This window comes from Somniosus microcephalus, chromosome 1 (genome assembly GCF_052327205.1).
Source record: "Somniosus microcephalus isolate GS21.2 chromosome 1, FLI_Smic_1.0, whole genome shotgun sequence".
In the NCBI taxonomy this organism is placed as follows: domain Eukaryota; kingdom Metazoa; phylum Chordata; class Chondrichthyes; order Squaliformes; family Somniosidae; genus Somniosus; species Somniosus microcephalus.
This window is the reverse complement of record NC_140987.1, coordinates 15,037,670-15,053,138: the sequence shown is the minus strand read 5'-3', so window position 1 is coordinate 15,053,138 and position 15,469 is coordinate 15,037,670. Positions and strand designations below refer to the sequence as shown.

At 49.6% G+C, this 15,469-nt stretch overlaps 1 protein-coding gene across 2 annotated transcripts in view; it reads left to right on the top strand.

The window, feature by feature from the left end:
• Positions 1 to 15,469, top strand: part of egflam (EGF-like, fibronectin type III and laminin G domains) — a 190,728-nt gene that overhangs the window by 139,583 nt on the left and 35,676 nt on the right. For both annotated transcript variants that reach the window (XM_085968538.1, XM_085968454.1), the window contains exons 4-6: positions 11,173 to 11,284; positions 12,916 to 13,032; positions 15,024 to 15,204. In XM_085968538.1, the coding sequence (XP_085824664.1) occupies positions 11,173 to 11,284; positions 12,916 to 13,032; positions 15,024 to 15,204 (410 nt within the window). The remainder of the gene's footprint in view (positions 1 to 11,172; positions 11,285 to 12,915; positions 13,033 to 15,023; positions 15,205 to 15,469) is intronic.

The following is a 15,469-nucleotide window of genomic DNA, read 5'->3' as shown; positions in this document are numbered from 1 at the left end:
CTGGGCAGACCTTTCCATTGCTGCCCCGAAGCCCTGGACAGTCCTTTCCATTGCTGCCCCAAAGTCCAGCACACTCTTTGCCAGTGTGTCGATCGACTCAGGCATCCTCCCCACTGCAGCCATAAGCTCAGTGTGCCTGGGCCGGGCCTGGGCGCTCATATCGGCCAGGCTACGCACCTCCTCTGCACTCTGTGCAGCAGTCATCGTGGCCTGCCTCGCCTTCCGGGGAGACGGCCCCCGAGCGTCCCTACCCCCCTCGCGTTGCTGCAGGCCGCTGGTTCCTGCAACTGGCTCCTCATCAGAGACCCCCCCCTCCCCTCCAGGGAACTACTATCCCCGTCTCCAGATGCGTTGGCTCCCCTGAGGCTGGGACGGATGGTCCGGCTTCCTCCTGCTCGTCGCCTCCGGAGGCACTGGCACTGGCAGCTTGAGGGGTCTGCTCCTGAGCTGGTGCTGCAGCATCTGAAAGCAGGGAGTTTGAAGAGTGGCTTTAGCAAAAGGACAGCTTGGCAGCAAGGGATGCAAGAGTGCGGCAATGCTATGACATGGGTCCACAGTGAGAAAGCATGCTGGCGGGGGAAACAAGAGGAAGGAGACAGCTGCAATAGTTGAGAGCCTTACCATTGCTGTGGACAATGGGGTCGGCAGCTGCAGTGGTAACAGGACCACTCAGACGTCCTCCAACAATCTGGTGGACTCTCTCCTCGAGATCCGTCAGAGGCTGCAATTCAGGACGACCTCCTCCGGTGCGAAGCTGGTCCTTGCGGTTTCTCGCCAGCTTGGCCTGCAGGGGAAAGGACGGGAAGTGATGTTACATGATGCCCTGAGTTATCATCTCATGCCCCCCATGGTGGAACAGCCCTTACATGATGCCCTGAGTTATCATCTCATGCCCCCCATGGTGGAAGAGCCCTTACATGATGCCCTGAGTTATCATCTCATGCCCCCCATGTTGGAAGAGCCCTTACATGATGCCCTGAGTCAAATGTGCATGTGTGTGCCCAGAAAGGGCCATGGGTGCTTGCTGACAGATGGCCATTGGGGCATAGCGCACCCTGTAGTCATAAAGTCAGTTGCAAATGGAGGGATGCAGAAGTTTGCATAAACACCACTCACCCTCACGACCCGAGTGAGGTCGTTGAATTTCTTCCTGCACTGCACAGGGCTCCTGGTCGCCATGCTGTTGGAGTTCACCTTCTGAGAAACATCCCTCCAAGCTCGTCGGTAGTCCTTATGATTAGGCCTCCTGCCATTGTCGGGGTAGAGAACATCTCGCCGGTGCTCCACTGCGGCCACCAATTCCTCCAGAGCCTCATTGGTGAAGCGCTCTGCTCTCTGCCTCACCCTCTCCATATGCTCCAAGTTTTTTGCGCCAGAGAAGGGCCTGCGCCGATTTTCAGGCCTACAAGGTGCAGAGTGTGGATGCTGGATCTGCCTGACCCACCCCTTTAAGAGCTGGCCGGCGCCTGGAAGTCTCGTGGTCATCGGTAATTGAGAGCACCTGCGCTGTGCCCGCTGTGGTGTATGTGCCTTTAAGAGCAATTGTGGTGTATGTGCCTTTAAGAGCCCCAGGTGTGCGTAATGCCGGTAATTGCCACTTGGGCTATATAAGCCTGTGTATTGTGTATATCCTTTAGAACCCCCCTCAGACTTGCTTAGTAAATACCTATGAACCAACTCCTGTCTTCAGTGTCTTTATCTACACACGGACACTACAGTGGCGACGAAGTGGAAACGGACTTACCTGCAATTCGGCAGCACCTCAAGGACATCGATTCCTCCAGCGTCCAGAAGACTCAAGGAAGTAAGAGAAACTGTGGTTTCACCAGCTGGCCAAGCTGGTGGCAGGTGCTGCGCTAATCCTTCCTGGGCGTCAGGCTGGGGCTCCAGCGGCGGGCTGTACAGCTGAGACAGGCAGCGAAATCGGAGGCAAGCAATAACGGACTGGGAGGGTGCACTCGGGAGACGGCCGGCGCGGCAAGCAGGTCAGCGTTTAGACCTCCGTCGGGAACGAGTCTCCAACAGTGAATAAACGGAAACCACAGTAAAACATCGTTGTTATCGGTAGCAGCGGCGGGAAAGCGCAGGAAGCGCCATATCGTTGCTACAGAGAGGAAAAAAAAAAAAACACGGGAAGCGCCATATTTTTTTTTGAAATGCCTAAGTCTGGCAATATTGATGCTTTTGATAACGAAACAGAGCCTAACTTTGGCAATATTGATGTTTTTGATAACAAGATAGAGGATTGGACCACATATGTAGAAAGAGTGGAGGTGTTTTGCACCGCAAATGGAATAGAAGATGAAAAAAATGCTTCAGTGCTTCTGGATCTAATGGGCACAGAAACATACAAGCTGTTACGCAACTTAATCACTCCAGCCGAACCGATGGACAAGAATTTTGAGGAGATTGTTGATACCCTACACTGCCAATTCGAGGCAGGACTGGCAGATTCTCTGCAAGACAAATTCACCTGCGATCCCCTAAGTGTAGAAACACAAAAAAAGGTATCTTCTGGAAAAGATTTAACACTGGACAAGGCTTTCAGTGCAATAGGAGCGGCAAAGATACAGCAAAGGCCACAGGACTTCGGCACCCATGAAATGACACGGGGTTTCGAGAGATGTTATCGCTGCGGCAGATCCAACCATGACCAGAGGGATTGCTGGTTCAAAGAAAAAGCATGCAGGCGATGCGGAAAGATGGGACACATTCCACGTGTATGCCGATCTGAAAATAAAAAATCCACTAACGGGAAAAGAATCAATAAGGAAAAGCACAGAAAGGTACAAATGATGACGGACAGTAGCTCCAAAGACCAGAAGAGCGATAGCGACTCCGGGAACAAGAGACTAAGCTCTTTCAAATTACATAATGTAATTGCCAATGAAGATTACCAGACCATTTGGGTTACCCTCATAATAGCAGGATCTCCAGTTAAAATGGAGCTAGATACAGGATCAGCTCTAACCGTAATAAATCGACGAGATTACGAGAGGCTATTTTCGCATATACCTCTAAAAGACACATCCATTATCTTAAAAACATATACGGGGCAGAAAGTATACCCCAAAGGAAAAATAAAGGTGCCTGTGGTATACAACAGCAAAGAAATACAAGAGTTGTATTTATACATTCTACAAGATGGTGGTCCACCGTTGTTGGGATGTGAATGGATAAGGAAGATACGTTTAGACTGGCACTCCATTCAGGCACTGACGGTGACCAGTAAGGAAAAAAACAATGATGACATCATACCTGAACGATTAAAAGACATCTTGGCCAACGCCAAAGAAGTGTTTCAAGAGAAACTAGGAACCTTGAAAGGCATCACCGCCTCAATAAAAGTGGAAGATGCAGCAATTCCAAAATTTTTTAAGGCAAGACCGGTGCCATACGCAATACGTCCGGCAGTCGAGGCAGAGCTGGAGAATTTGGAAAAGGCAGGCGTATTATCCAAAATAGATTGGAGCGAATGGGCAACACCCATCGTTCCAGTCATGAAAAAAGCATTGAAAAATAACTCTGAGGAACAGAGAAAAATTCGCATCTGTGGGGACTATAAGGTGACTGTAAACCCGGTCCTTCACACGGTACAGTATCCTCTTCCGAGGATAGAAGATATTTTCGCCTCACTATCCGGAGGAAAACGTTTCACAAAAATTGACTTGGCACAGGCATATCTACAGATGGAGGTTGAGGAGACCTCTAAAAAGTATCTCACAATAAACACACACAAAGGCCTGTACCAGTACAATCGACTGGTTTTTGGAGTAGCATCAGCTCCAGCTATCTGGCAAAGAGCTATGGAGCAAGTCCTGCAAGGGATTCCGGGGACTCAATGCTACCTAGACGACATCCTTATAACAGGAGAAAACGACAACGAGCACCTTGCCAATTTGGAGCAGGTGCTCACTAGGCTGAAAGAACGGGGCCTACGAGCAAATCGCCCCAAGTGCGAATTTTTCCAAAATCAGATATCATATTGTGGCCACATAATTAATAAGGAAGGGTTGCATAAGTCACCTGAAAAAATTGAAGCAGTTATAAAAGCCCCAGCACCTGAAAATGTTTCACAATTGAGGTCATTCCTGGGATTAATAAATTACTATCATAAATTTTTACCGAACTTATCAACTATTCTACACCCTCTTAATGATCTTCTACACACAGGAGTGATTTGGAAATGGAACGAAGACTGTAAACGTGCCTTCCATAAATGTAAAGACTTAATCACATCCGAGAAAGTTTTGGCTCATTACAACCCATCACTACCAATCAGACTGGCGTGCGATGCATCCCCTTACGGCATAGGAGCGGTATTGTCCCATAGATTCCCTGATGGCTCGGAACGGCCGATAGCTTTTGCGTCACGCTCATTGAACTCAGCTGAGCGTAACTATTCCCAGATAGACAGGGAAGCACTCAGCCTGGTATGGGGAGTGAAGAAATTCAACCATTACCTACACGGACAAAAATTTACCTTGCTGACTGACCATCAACCCCTCATCTCCATATTCAACCCTAAGAAAGGTGTCCCCATTATGACGGCACAAAGACTACAGAGGTGGTCCCTTTTTCTAGGGGCACACCAATACAACATTGAATACAAAGGGTCAAAACAGCATGGGAATGCTGACGGTTTATCGCACCTGCCGTTGCCAACGATAGAAGAGGCACCTACAGTAGACCCAGTAGAGATATTCCACTCTACCATAGTGGAATGTCTACCGGTGACAAATTCTGCCATTGAAAGGGAGACCAGAAATGACCCTACTCTCTCACGGGTCTACGATTTAACAATGAAGGAATGGCCAGCACATGGCGAACCACTATTGCCAGCATTCTCGCAAAGAAGAGAACAGCTGTCAGTGTGCCGAGGAACCTTGATGTGTGGATCCAGAGTGGTGATTGCACCCAAACTCCAGGATAAAGTGCTAAAGGAGCTTCACGAGGGGCATCTGGGTGGAGCGAAAATGAAGAACCTAGCTAGGGCATTTGTATGGTGGCCAGGTATCGATGGAGACATCGAAGACATGAGCAAGAGCTGCCTAGGATGCCAGAAGGTCCAAAATGCTCCGCCACAGGCCTCTCTACATCTATGGGAGTGGCCCTCATCTCCCTGGCAAAGGGTGCACATCGACTTTGCTGGTCCATTTATGGACTCAATGTTCTTAATCGCAGTTGATGCACACTCCAAGTGGCCGGAGGTAATAAAGATGTCCTCCACCACCACGGAAAAAACCATCACAGTATTAAGGACCATATTTGCCAGGAATGGGCTGCCGGAACAGATATGTTCTGATAATGGACCGCAATTTGTGTCCGAAGAATTCAGAAAGTTCTTAAAGAACAATGGGGTAAAGCACTACACGTCCGCCCCATACCATCCCGCCACCAATGGATTGGTTGAAAGGTTTGTCCAGACCTTTAAGAAGGCCATAAAGGCCATGGGTAATGAAGACATAAAACTTCAGCACAAGGTGGATAACTTCTTATTTGCATATAGGAATGCAACACATATGGTGTTCTACAATAGAAACCTAAGATGCCGGCTGGATTTGGTCAAGCCCAACATCCGAAGGGACGTGGAGAACCGGCAGTTTCAGGGCATGAATGAAAGGCCAACTAGGGCCTTCCAGATAGGCCAACCGGCTTTGGCCCGGGACTACCGTACCGAGAAATGGCAGCCTGGAACTATCTGCACACGACTAGGACCACTGATGTATACCGTGGACATCGGAGAAAGCATAATAAGGCGCCATGCTGACCAAATCATCAAGTCATCCGAAAAGGGACAACCTACACCACCACGCTATACATCTAACGATGAAGTAGAGATACCCATATCTACCTCCGATCCGGTGATACTGGAACCCGATGAACCCGACACTGGCCTTCAAGCCGAATCAGCCTTACCAGAAGAACCTACTACACCACCAGAAACTACTACACCCCCGAGGCGTTATCCGGACTGAGTCAGGAAGCCTCCTGAGAGACTAACTTATAATTAATTAATACAGCAATGTATATTATTTTGGATATAACATGTAATTAATAATTACTTAAAATATGATGTACTAGTTAGCTAGAAGGGGAGGAATTGTGGTGTATGTGCCTTTAAGAGCCCCAGGTGTGCGTAATGCCGGTAATTGCCACTTGGGCTATATAAGCCTGTGTATTGTGTATATCCTTTAGAACCCCCCCCAGACTTGCTTAGTAAATACCTATGAACCAACTCCTGTCTTCAGTGTCTTTATCTACACACGGACACTACACCCGCCTGCCCCGATATTGGGTTGCGCCAGCATGTTAGCGCCTTAGGAGCCCCGTGTAACGCCTGAACTCGCGCTTCAATCACCTTTGGGGCGCTGCAACCCAATATCGCGCGAGGTGGCGATAAGTTGCGTCTGGCTATAAAATTTTCGCTGCACCAATTCTAACGCCCCAAGCGGGGCTATACCCAATTTCTAGGCCAGCACCTTTAATACAGTACACTCTTACTTAAATACAGCACTTATAACTAGTGCATCACTTTACTTCTCACAGTACTAAGTGTCCACTACAGCACTATTTTGCTTAGTGCAACACTGTTACTTAACAGGGGAGGAGAAAACGGACACAACGAGGGAAAATTGACTAAAATCACAATTTAACAAAATCCCCCTTAATTCCCACCCATAAATACCTATCTAAGTTGCCTTGTGATAGGCCAGAAAAACTATGCTCACCAGTGAAACGCCTGCTCCGTGCCCCTGCGGTCTTACATTCTTCACCACCCTGAAATGGAGATACCCCAGCGTTTAAAAGTAACTGCTGGTGTTCCACTCCCTTGGGTGGGCTCCTGAGTTGTAGATAGGGCACAGAGGCGAGGCTGCAGAGAGAGAGAGAGATGGCTTCCTGAGAAGCTATCTTATACCCCATTTGGGGCCGAAATCTTCCCGCCCAAATCCGGATGTTTCTGGGCTGAACAAAAGGGATCCAAACTGTCCCCATTGACTGTGATGGGGTTTGGATGAATTACCCATTTCCCTTATGACGGGTTTTTGAATGTATCCCCATTCATCGTGATGGGTTTGAATAGAGCTGTCTCGGTTTGAAAAAAACATGTCTATTTCCTTAATTGCTGAGTAAACAGCCCTTGGATGTTAGTGTAAACAAAGCCATTGTCCTGTGGTCACTGGAACCACAATTGATTGGCAGTCTCAAGTGGTTAAGCCTTTGTGTCAACATTGCAGACTTCCTGTAAACAAACAACAATTGTCCTGCGGTGAAACTCCTCAAACTGCCTTTGATTGACAGTGTAAATACTCCATTGCTTCAGGGGCTTTTTTTTTCTAAATCCTTTGTCGGCCATCTTTGATTTTCCCTTTCATATGCACACAGGCTGTGTGGTGTCTTCTGCCACGAGGTCGGACAGCCATCTTTGATTATCCTTTTCACAGCACACACACAGGTTGCCTTTCAAGTCCTTTTTGTCAGCCCATGCTTTGCAGAGAGACTGTCTTTTGTCTTCTGCCATGAGGTCTGACGGCCATTTTGATCCCTGGATTTTTAAAGGTATATTCTACCCAGGTTATCTTTAATCTTCGGCTGTAGAAATTTCAGAAATTCTTGCGAAATCTTAGAGGTTGAGGGGTGATTCGATAGAGGTGTACAAGATTATGACGGGTTTGGATAGGCTAGACGGGGAAAGGCTGTTCCCACTAGTTGATGGTACAAGGACTAGGGGACACAGATTTAAGGTTTTGGGCAAGAGATACAGGGGGGATGTGAGGAAAAACTTTTTTATGCAGCGAGTGGTGATGACCTGGAATTCGCTGTCGACGGAAGTGGTGGAAGCGGAGACACTCAATGTTTTCAAGGGGAGACTGGATAGGCACTTGAGGGAAATAAACTTGCAGGGCTACGGGGATAGAACGGGGGAATGGGACTGACTGGATTGCTCTAGAGAGCCGGCACGGACTCAATGGGCCGAATGGCCTCCTTCTGTGCCATTATGACACTATGGGCTGGATTTTCATTCAGGAGTCGGGTAGGAGGCGGGACTACAACTTTCGGGGTTGTAGTCCCGCCTCCATCGAGATGCGACCAATCCACGCGATTTTAACTTGATTGACCTTGTTGAGTCCACCCAGCGGGCTCAGCAGGCCAATTAAGGGCCACCCGGCAACAGGTGACATCACAGACTGAAATTTCATCTGTCAAGAGGTTTTGACAGATGAAATATCAGCGTTTCACAGCTGTTTGAAGGTGTCAAACACTGACAATCTTACTTCTAACCTGAGTCCTTCTCCACAGACTCAGTTAGAAATCTCTCCTGCACAGAAAGCTGCAGGCTGTCACTTTTGACAGTTCACAGCCATTCTGCTTTCTGTGCCGATGAGATGAGGGACTCCCGGGACCTAAAGGAAGGAAGGCTGAAAAGGTAAGAAAAGGTCATTTACACTTCTTTAATCACTTTAGACACACCAAACACACTTACCTTTGCACTTATGCACACATCACTCACCTGAACACCGACATCTCGACCCCTCCAAGTCCTTCAGCCCGACGGCCCGCCTCGCTAACTTGCCGTGGTTTGGAGCCGTCGGGAATCCCACACTTCAACCTTAAAAATAGGGATTAGGCTAAAAACTGCCTGTTAACTACCTGTTAACAGGTAATTAATTGGCACTAATCCCTTCCCGCCTCGGGGCGGCGGGTCCCAGTGTGGGGCGGGTACCCGCCTCCTTTGAAACTGGCATGGAGGCGGGTTTGGGTGTGGGATGGGGTCGGGACCCCCGATTTCGGGATTTTAACCCCCCGCACGCCTCCAATCCCGGCTCCACGGCCCAATGAAAATCCAGCCCGTTGACTCTATGATTAAAATTGCATTTTGAACAAAGCTCAGTTTAGATATTAATGCTAATTAAAAGATATTCCGGTACACATATTTCAGGGAGCTTTAGACAGTGGATAACAAGTTAGTCCTGTCGAAGGAAAAATTCTGCAAATATATCATTCCTCTTAGAAGCAGGAGATGGGTATGGAATGGATCAAAGTATTTACAGCTCAACAACAGGCCATTCGGCCCAACTGGTCCGTGTTTATGCTCCACACCAGCCTCCTCCCACCCCTCTTCATCTTATCTGCCCCTATCAGCACATCCTTCGATTCCTTTCTCCATCATGTGTTTATCCAGCTTCCCCTTAAATGCATCAACACTATTTGCCTCAACCACTCCCTGTGGTAGCGAGTTCCACATTCTCACCACTCTCTGGGTAAAGAAGTTTCTCCTGAATTCCCGACTGGATTTCTTGGTGTACAGACTTATAATCAGAAGTTTCACTTGGTGAAACAGCAGTATGAGTGAAACAATTGGTAAGATAACAACGTCGGGGAGCTGTACCGGTCGATGGAAAAGGAACTGAGGCAATTGATAAGGGACAAGCTGATTAAAATTCACCTTATATGGAGCTGTATTTGGTGATGCAGCAACGAGTGGATTGTCGCATAGAAGTGGGAGTGAAAAGGTAGAAAAAGTGGGCGTTGGGACAGAGACGGGATTCGATTAAGGTTTGATCAACCTGGACAACGAGCTTGGAGCTGTGAGGTGTTTGAGTCCCCGCAAAGTTTGCCGTAAGTGCTGCTTCTTTTAACCGTATCGTTAATAAATCTGTGACATCTAACGTCCAATGTTGCGATCCCTATTGTTTTGAGAAGTAAATTATGAGGATGAACACACACGATTAGCCGTCCCCTCACGCCCCCGATGAGTGCGACGGCCAATGAGGCACTAGGCCATTGCCGTGCAGGAAGATCCCGGCTTCACCAATCCCAACTGGGACACCAATGGCTGTAATTATACAGTAATTTGAGTTAACCCACCTCCCCATATCCCTCAGCCCACCTCCCCATATCCCTCAACCCAACCTACCCACCTACACATATCCCTCAACCCCACCTACTCACCTCCCCATATCCCTCAATCCCACCTACCCACCTCCTCACATCCCTCAACCTCACCTACCCAACTCCCCACATCCCTCAACTCAAACTACCCACCTCCCCACATCCCTCAACCCCAACTATCCACCTCCCCACATCCCTCAACCCCAACTATCCACCTCCCCACATCCCTCAACTCAAACGACCCACCTCCCCACATCCCTCAACCCCACCTACTCACCTCCCCATATCCCTCATCCCCAGCTACCCACCTCCCCATATCCCTCAGCCCCACCGACTCACCTCCCCAAATCCCTCACCCTAACCTACTCACCTCCCCATATACTTCAACCCAACCTACCCACCTCCCCACATCCCTCAACCCCACCTACCCACCTCCCCACATCCCTCACCCCAACCTACCCACCTCCCCATATCCCTCACCCCAACCTACTCACCTCCCCACATCCCTCACCCCAACCTACCCACCTCCCCATATCCCTCACCCCAACCTACTCACCTCCCCATATCCCTCACCCCAACCTACTCACCTCCCCATATCCCTCACCCCAACCTCCCAACCTCCCCATATCCCTCATCCCCACCTACTCACCTCCCCATATCCCTCACCCCAACCTACTCACCTCCCCATATCCCTCACCCCAACCTACTCACCTCCCCATATCCCTCAACCCATCCTACCCACCTCCCCATATCCATCACCCCACCTACCCACCTCCCCATATCCCTCAGCCCCACCTACCCACCTCCCCATATCCGTCGCCCCACCTACCCACCTCCCCATATCCCTCAACCCAACCTACCCACCTCCCCATATCCCTCAACCCCACCTACTCACCTCCCCATATCCCTCAACCCCAACCACCCACCTCCCCACATCCCTCAACCCAACCTACCCACCTCCCCATATCCCTCAACCCCACCTCCCCATATCCCTCACCTCAACCTACCCACCTCCCCATATGCCTCACCCCAACCTACCCACCTCCCCATATCCCTCAACCCCAACCACCCACCTCCCCACATCCCTCACCCCAACCTACTCACCTCCCCATATCCCTCACCTCCACCTACCCACCTCCCCATATCCCTCACCCCACCTACCAGGCTGTGTCTCCTAGCCTTACACGTCTGCTAATTATTGTGTGGTGACACTTGACCCTCACCTTCTTCTAGCGCAGTTCGTGACTGGCTGATTGAGTTGCCTCTTTCACCCTGCAGGAGTCAGGAGCCCATTGTCCTGAACAAGTGGCACGAGGTGAAAGTCTCTCGGACCGCGAAGAATGGCATCCTGCAGGTAGACGACCAGCGGCCCGTGGAGGAGATGGCGGAGGTGAGTTCCACTTCAGCTGGTACCGGGGGCAGGGTGCATTCTGAAATAACCTCCGCTCGGATCCCCCCCCCCCCCCGAGCCCCCACGTTGAGGAGTCCGATGTGGCGGTGTAAGAATTTATTGACTAAAAGTGTCTGGGGCAGGTTTAATAAATGATATCAGACGTCGCACTAGTGACATCTAATGGCAGTGCAGAGTTACAACACCCAGCTTCGAGATCCAGTTGGGATGACTTGGAATAGTCCATTGGATATTGGTACGGGGGGGTGGGGGGGTCGACACAGAGGTTGCGTGTGTTTGCCTATGGATGTTATTTATATGGACTTGTGGAAGGTATTTGACAAAGTCCCACATAAGAGATTGTTAACTAAGGTAGAAGCCCATGGAATTGAGGGCACATTATTGACCTGGTTAGGAAATTGGCCGAGCGACAGGAGACAGGGAGCAGGGATAATGGGCAGGTACTCAAATTGGCAGGAGGTGACTAGTGGTGTCCCGCAGGGATCTGTGTTGGGGCCTCAACTATTCACAGTATTTATTAACGACTTAGGTGATGAGATAGAAAGTCATATATCCAAATTTGCCGCAAATTTGACACAAAGATAGGCGGCATTGTAGGCAGTGTAGATGGAAGCATAAAATTACAAAGGGATATCGAGAGAGTAAGTGAATGGGCAAAACTGGCAAATGGATTTCAATGTAAGCAAATGTGAGGTCATCCACTTTGGACCTAAAAAGGTCTAAATGGTAAAAAGCTAGAAACAGTGGAGGTCCAAAGAGACTTGGGGGGTCCAGGTCCAGAGATCATTAAAAAGTCATGAACTGTTACAGGAAATAATCAAAAAGGCTAATGGAATGCTGGCCTTTATATCTAGAGGACGAGAGTACAAGGGGGTAGAAGTTATGCTGCAGCTGTACAAAACCCTGGTTAGACCACACCTGGAGCACTGGGAGCAGTTCTGGGCACCACACCTTAGGAAGGATATATTGGCCTTGGAGGGAGTGCAGCGTAGGTTTACCAGAATGATACCCGGACTTCAAGGGTTAAGTTACGAGGAGAGATTACACAAACTAGGGTTGTATTCCCTGGGATTTAGAAGTTAAGGGGTGATCTGGTCAAAGTTTTCAAGATATTAAGGGGAACAGATAGGGTAGAGAGAGAGAAACTATTTCCGCTGGTTGGGGAGTCTAGGACTAGGGGGCATAGTCTAAAAATTAGAGCCAGACCTTTCAGGAGTGAAATTAGGAAACACTTCGACACACAAAGGGTGGTAGAAGTTTAGAACTCTCTTCCGCAAACAGCAATTGATACTACATCAATTGTTAATTTTAAGTTTGAGATTGATAGATTTTTGTTAACCAAAGGTAGTAAGGGTAATGGGCCAAAGGCGGGTATATGGAGTTAGATCACAGATCAGTCACGATCTCATTGAATGGCGGAACAGGCTCGAGGGGCTGAATGGCCTCCTCCTGGGGCCTTTGGCCTAGGAAGAGTGAGAGAAGAAAGGAAAGGTTTGTGACAGGTTTAATAATTGATCTAGTTGCATGCTGTAGGATGGCGAGGTAGGGAGTGGTCTCCTCTATATTGACCCTATATTAACGCCTCTTTCATTCTCTCTTCTTCCCAACAGGGGGCTTTCACGCAGATTAAATGCAACACGGATATATTCTTCGGCGGGATCCCAGACTATGACAACGTGAGGAAGAACTCTGAGGTGTTGCAGCCTTTCACTGGCAGTATTCAGAATGTAAGAATTCAGTCTGACAGAAACAATACAAATAATTACACTCAATTCCTGCAGTGGGTGGGCAGGAACTGTTTTATTTATAATATATACCAGTTGACTCCATGGGTAGAAGCACGGCCCAGGTCTGGTACTGAGCACCACACAACACCAAGGCCCCAACTTCAATCCCTGCACTGTGCTGAGTGAGCTGGTCTCAGGGAGGCAGTGATACGGGAACCAGTGAGGTGAAACGCCCCCAGGGTTCCTGCCCAGTGAACACTGATACAATGAGTGAGTGCATGAGTGTGAGTGTGTGTGTGCATGTGGTGTGAGTGTGAGTGTGTGAGTATGAGCGGTGTGCCTGTGTGTTGTGAGTGAGAGTATGTACATGAGTGTGTGTGTTGTGAGTGTGCGTGAATGTGAGAGTGTGTATATGTGTAGTGAGTGTGAGTGTGCATGTGTTGTGAGTGTGCGTGAGTGTGTGTATATGTATAGTGAGTGTGTGCATGAGTGTGTTGTGAGTGTGAATGGGCATGAGTGTGTTGTGAGTGTGAGTATGTGCATGAGTGTGTGTGTGCATGTGTTGTGAGGGTGCACGAGTGTGAGTGTGTGTGCATGTGTTATGAGGGTGCATGAGTGTGTGTGCATGTGTTGTGAGGGTGCGTGAGTGCGAGTGTGTGCATATGTTGTGAGTGTGCGTGAGTGTGAGTGTGTGCATGTGTTGTGAGTATGCGTGAGTGTGAGTGTGAGGGTGCATGAGTGTGAGTGTGCATGTGTTGTGAGTATGTGTGAGTGTGAGTGTGAGGGTGCATGAGTGTGACTGTGTGCATGTGTTGTGAGTGTGCGTGAGTGTGAGGGTGCGTGAGTGTGTGTGTGCATGTGTTGTGAGTGTGAATGTGCGTGCGTGTGTGTGAATGTGCGTGTGCATGTGTTGTGAGTGTGTGCATGTGTTGTGAGTGTGCGTGAGTGTGAGTGTGTGCATGTGTTGTGAGTGTGTGTGAGTGCGTGCATGTGTTGTGAGTGTGTGTGTGCATGTATTGTGAGTGTGAGTGTGTGTGCATGTGTTGTGAGTGTGTGTGAGTGCATGCATGTGTTGTGAGTGTGTGGTCTGAGTGTGAGTCTGTGTACTTTGAGTATGTGCATATGAGTGCAGGTGTTGTGAATATGTGCATGCATATGTTATGAGCATGTGGCGTGACTATGTGTCTGTGGTGTGAGTGTGCGAGTGCCTGTGCGAGTGTGTGTTGTGTGTGCGAGTGTGTCTGCGTGCATTGGGTGTGAGTGTGTGGTGTGTGTGTGCGCTGATGACCCCCAGCTTTACCTCAGCACCAGTGCACCCTGTGAGCTGCACTTTGTTCTGCGCGGCCTGTTTCTTTTAGTGCGCGGTCACTTTATCCTCCAATTAAGTATTGGGAAGACTGAAGCCATTGTCTTCGAACCCGCCACAAACTCTGTTCCCTGACCGCTGACTTCACCCCTCTCCCTGGCCACTGTCTGAGGCTGAACCAGACTGTTCACAACCTTGGGGTCCGATTTGACCCTGCGATGAGCTTCCGACCTCATATCCGCTCCATCACCAAGACCGCCTGTCATGAATCTTACCACTCATGTAGAAATGACTCATGAGATAACACTGGGCGGCCAGCTGGTGGCGCCGTCCAAGGAAAGTATAAATACTCGGGCATGGGCCCAGCTTGCTCAGGACGTTTTTGTAACCAGGAACTAGTGATGTAACTAGAACTCATGGTTGTGAAACAGTTGATTAAAGCCTTGTTTTATACTCAAAACCAAGTGCTTAGTAGTTTTCTTACATCACCGCCTACTTCCACCTCCGTAACATTGGCCGCCTCCACCCCACCTCAGCTCATCCGCTGCTGAAACCCTCAGTGGATCTATCGGCTCCACAATCTTGGTGCCGTCCCCAAGGTCCCTTTGATGGAGTCTCCCCTTTTCCAATGCCCAGTCCCCGGACCTTGCCACGCTGAGCTCTGATGTCACTTGTTCCACTCCAGATTATCCTCAACGATCGGACCATCCGACTGCAGCGGGACTTCAGCGCGAGCGTCAACGTGGAGAACGCAGCCCACCCCTGTGTCAACAACCCCTGTGTCAACGGCGGCTCCTGCCGACCGCGCCGCGATGCCTTCGAGTGCGACTGCCCCCTGGGCTTCGACGGGCTGCGGTGTCAGAAAGGTATGACATCATCAGGGGAAACGTTACAGTGGTGGGTGGGGGCGGGGCGAGGGGGTTGGGGGGAGTGAACACAGGAACAGGAGGAGGCCATTCAGCCCCCCCCCAGGGGGTGGGGAGTGAACACAGGAACAGGAGGAGGCCATTCAGCCCCTCGAGCCCGTTCCGCCATTCAATCAGATCAGGGCTGATCTGTCTCTCAACTCCATCCACCCGCCCTGGTTCTGTAACCCTTAATACCCTTGCCTAACAAAAATCGATCACCCTC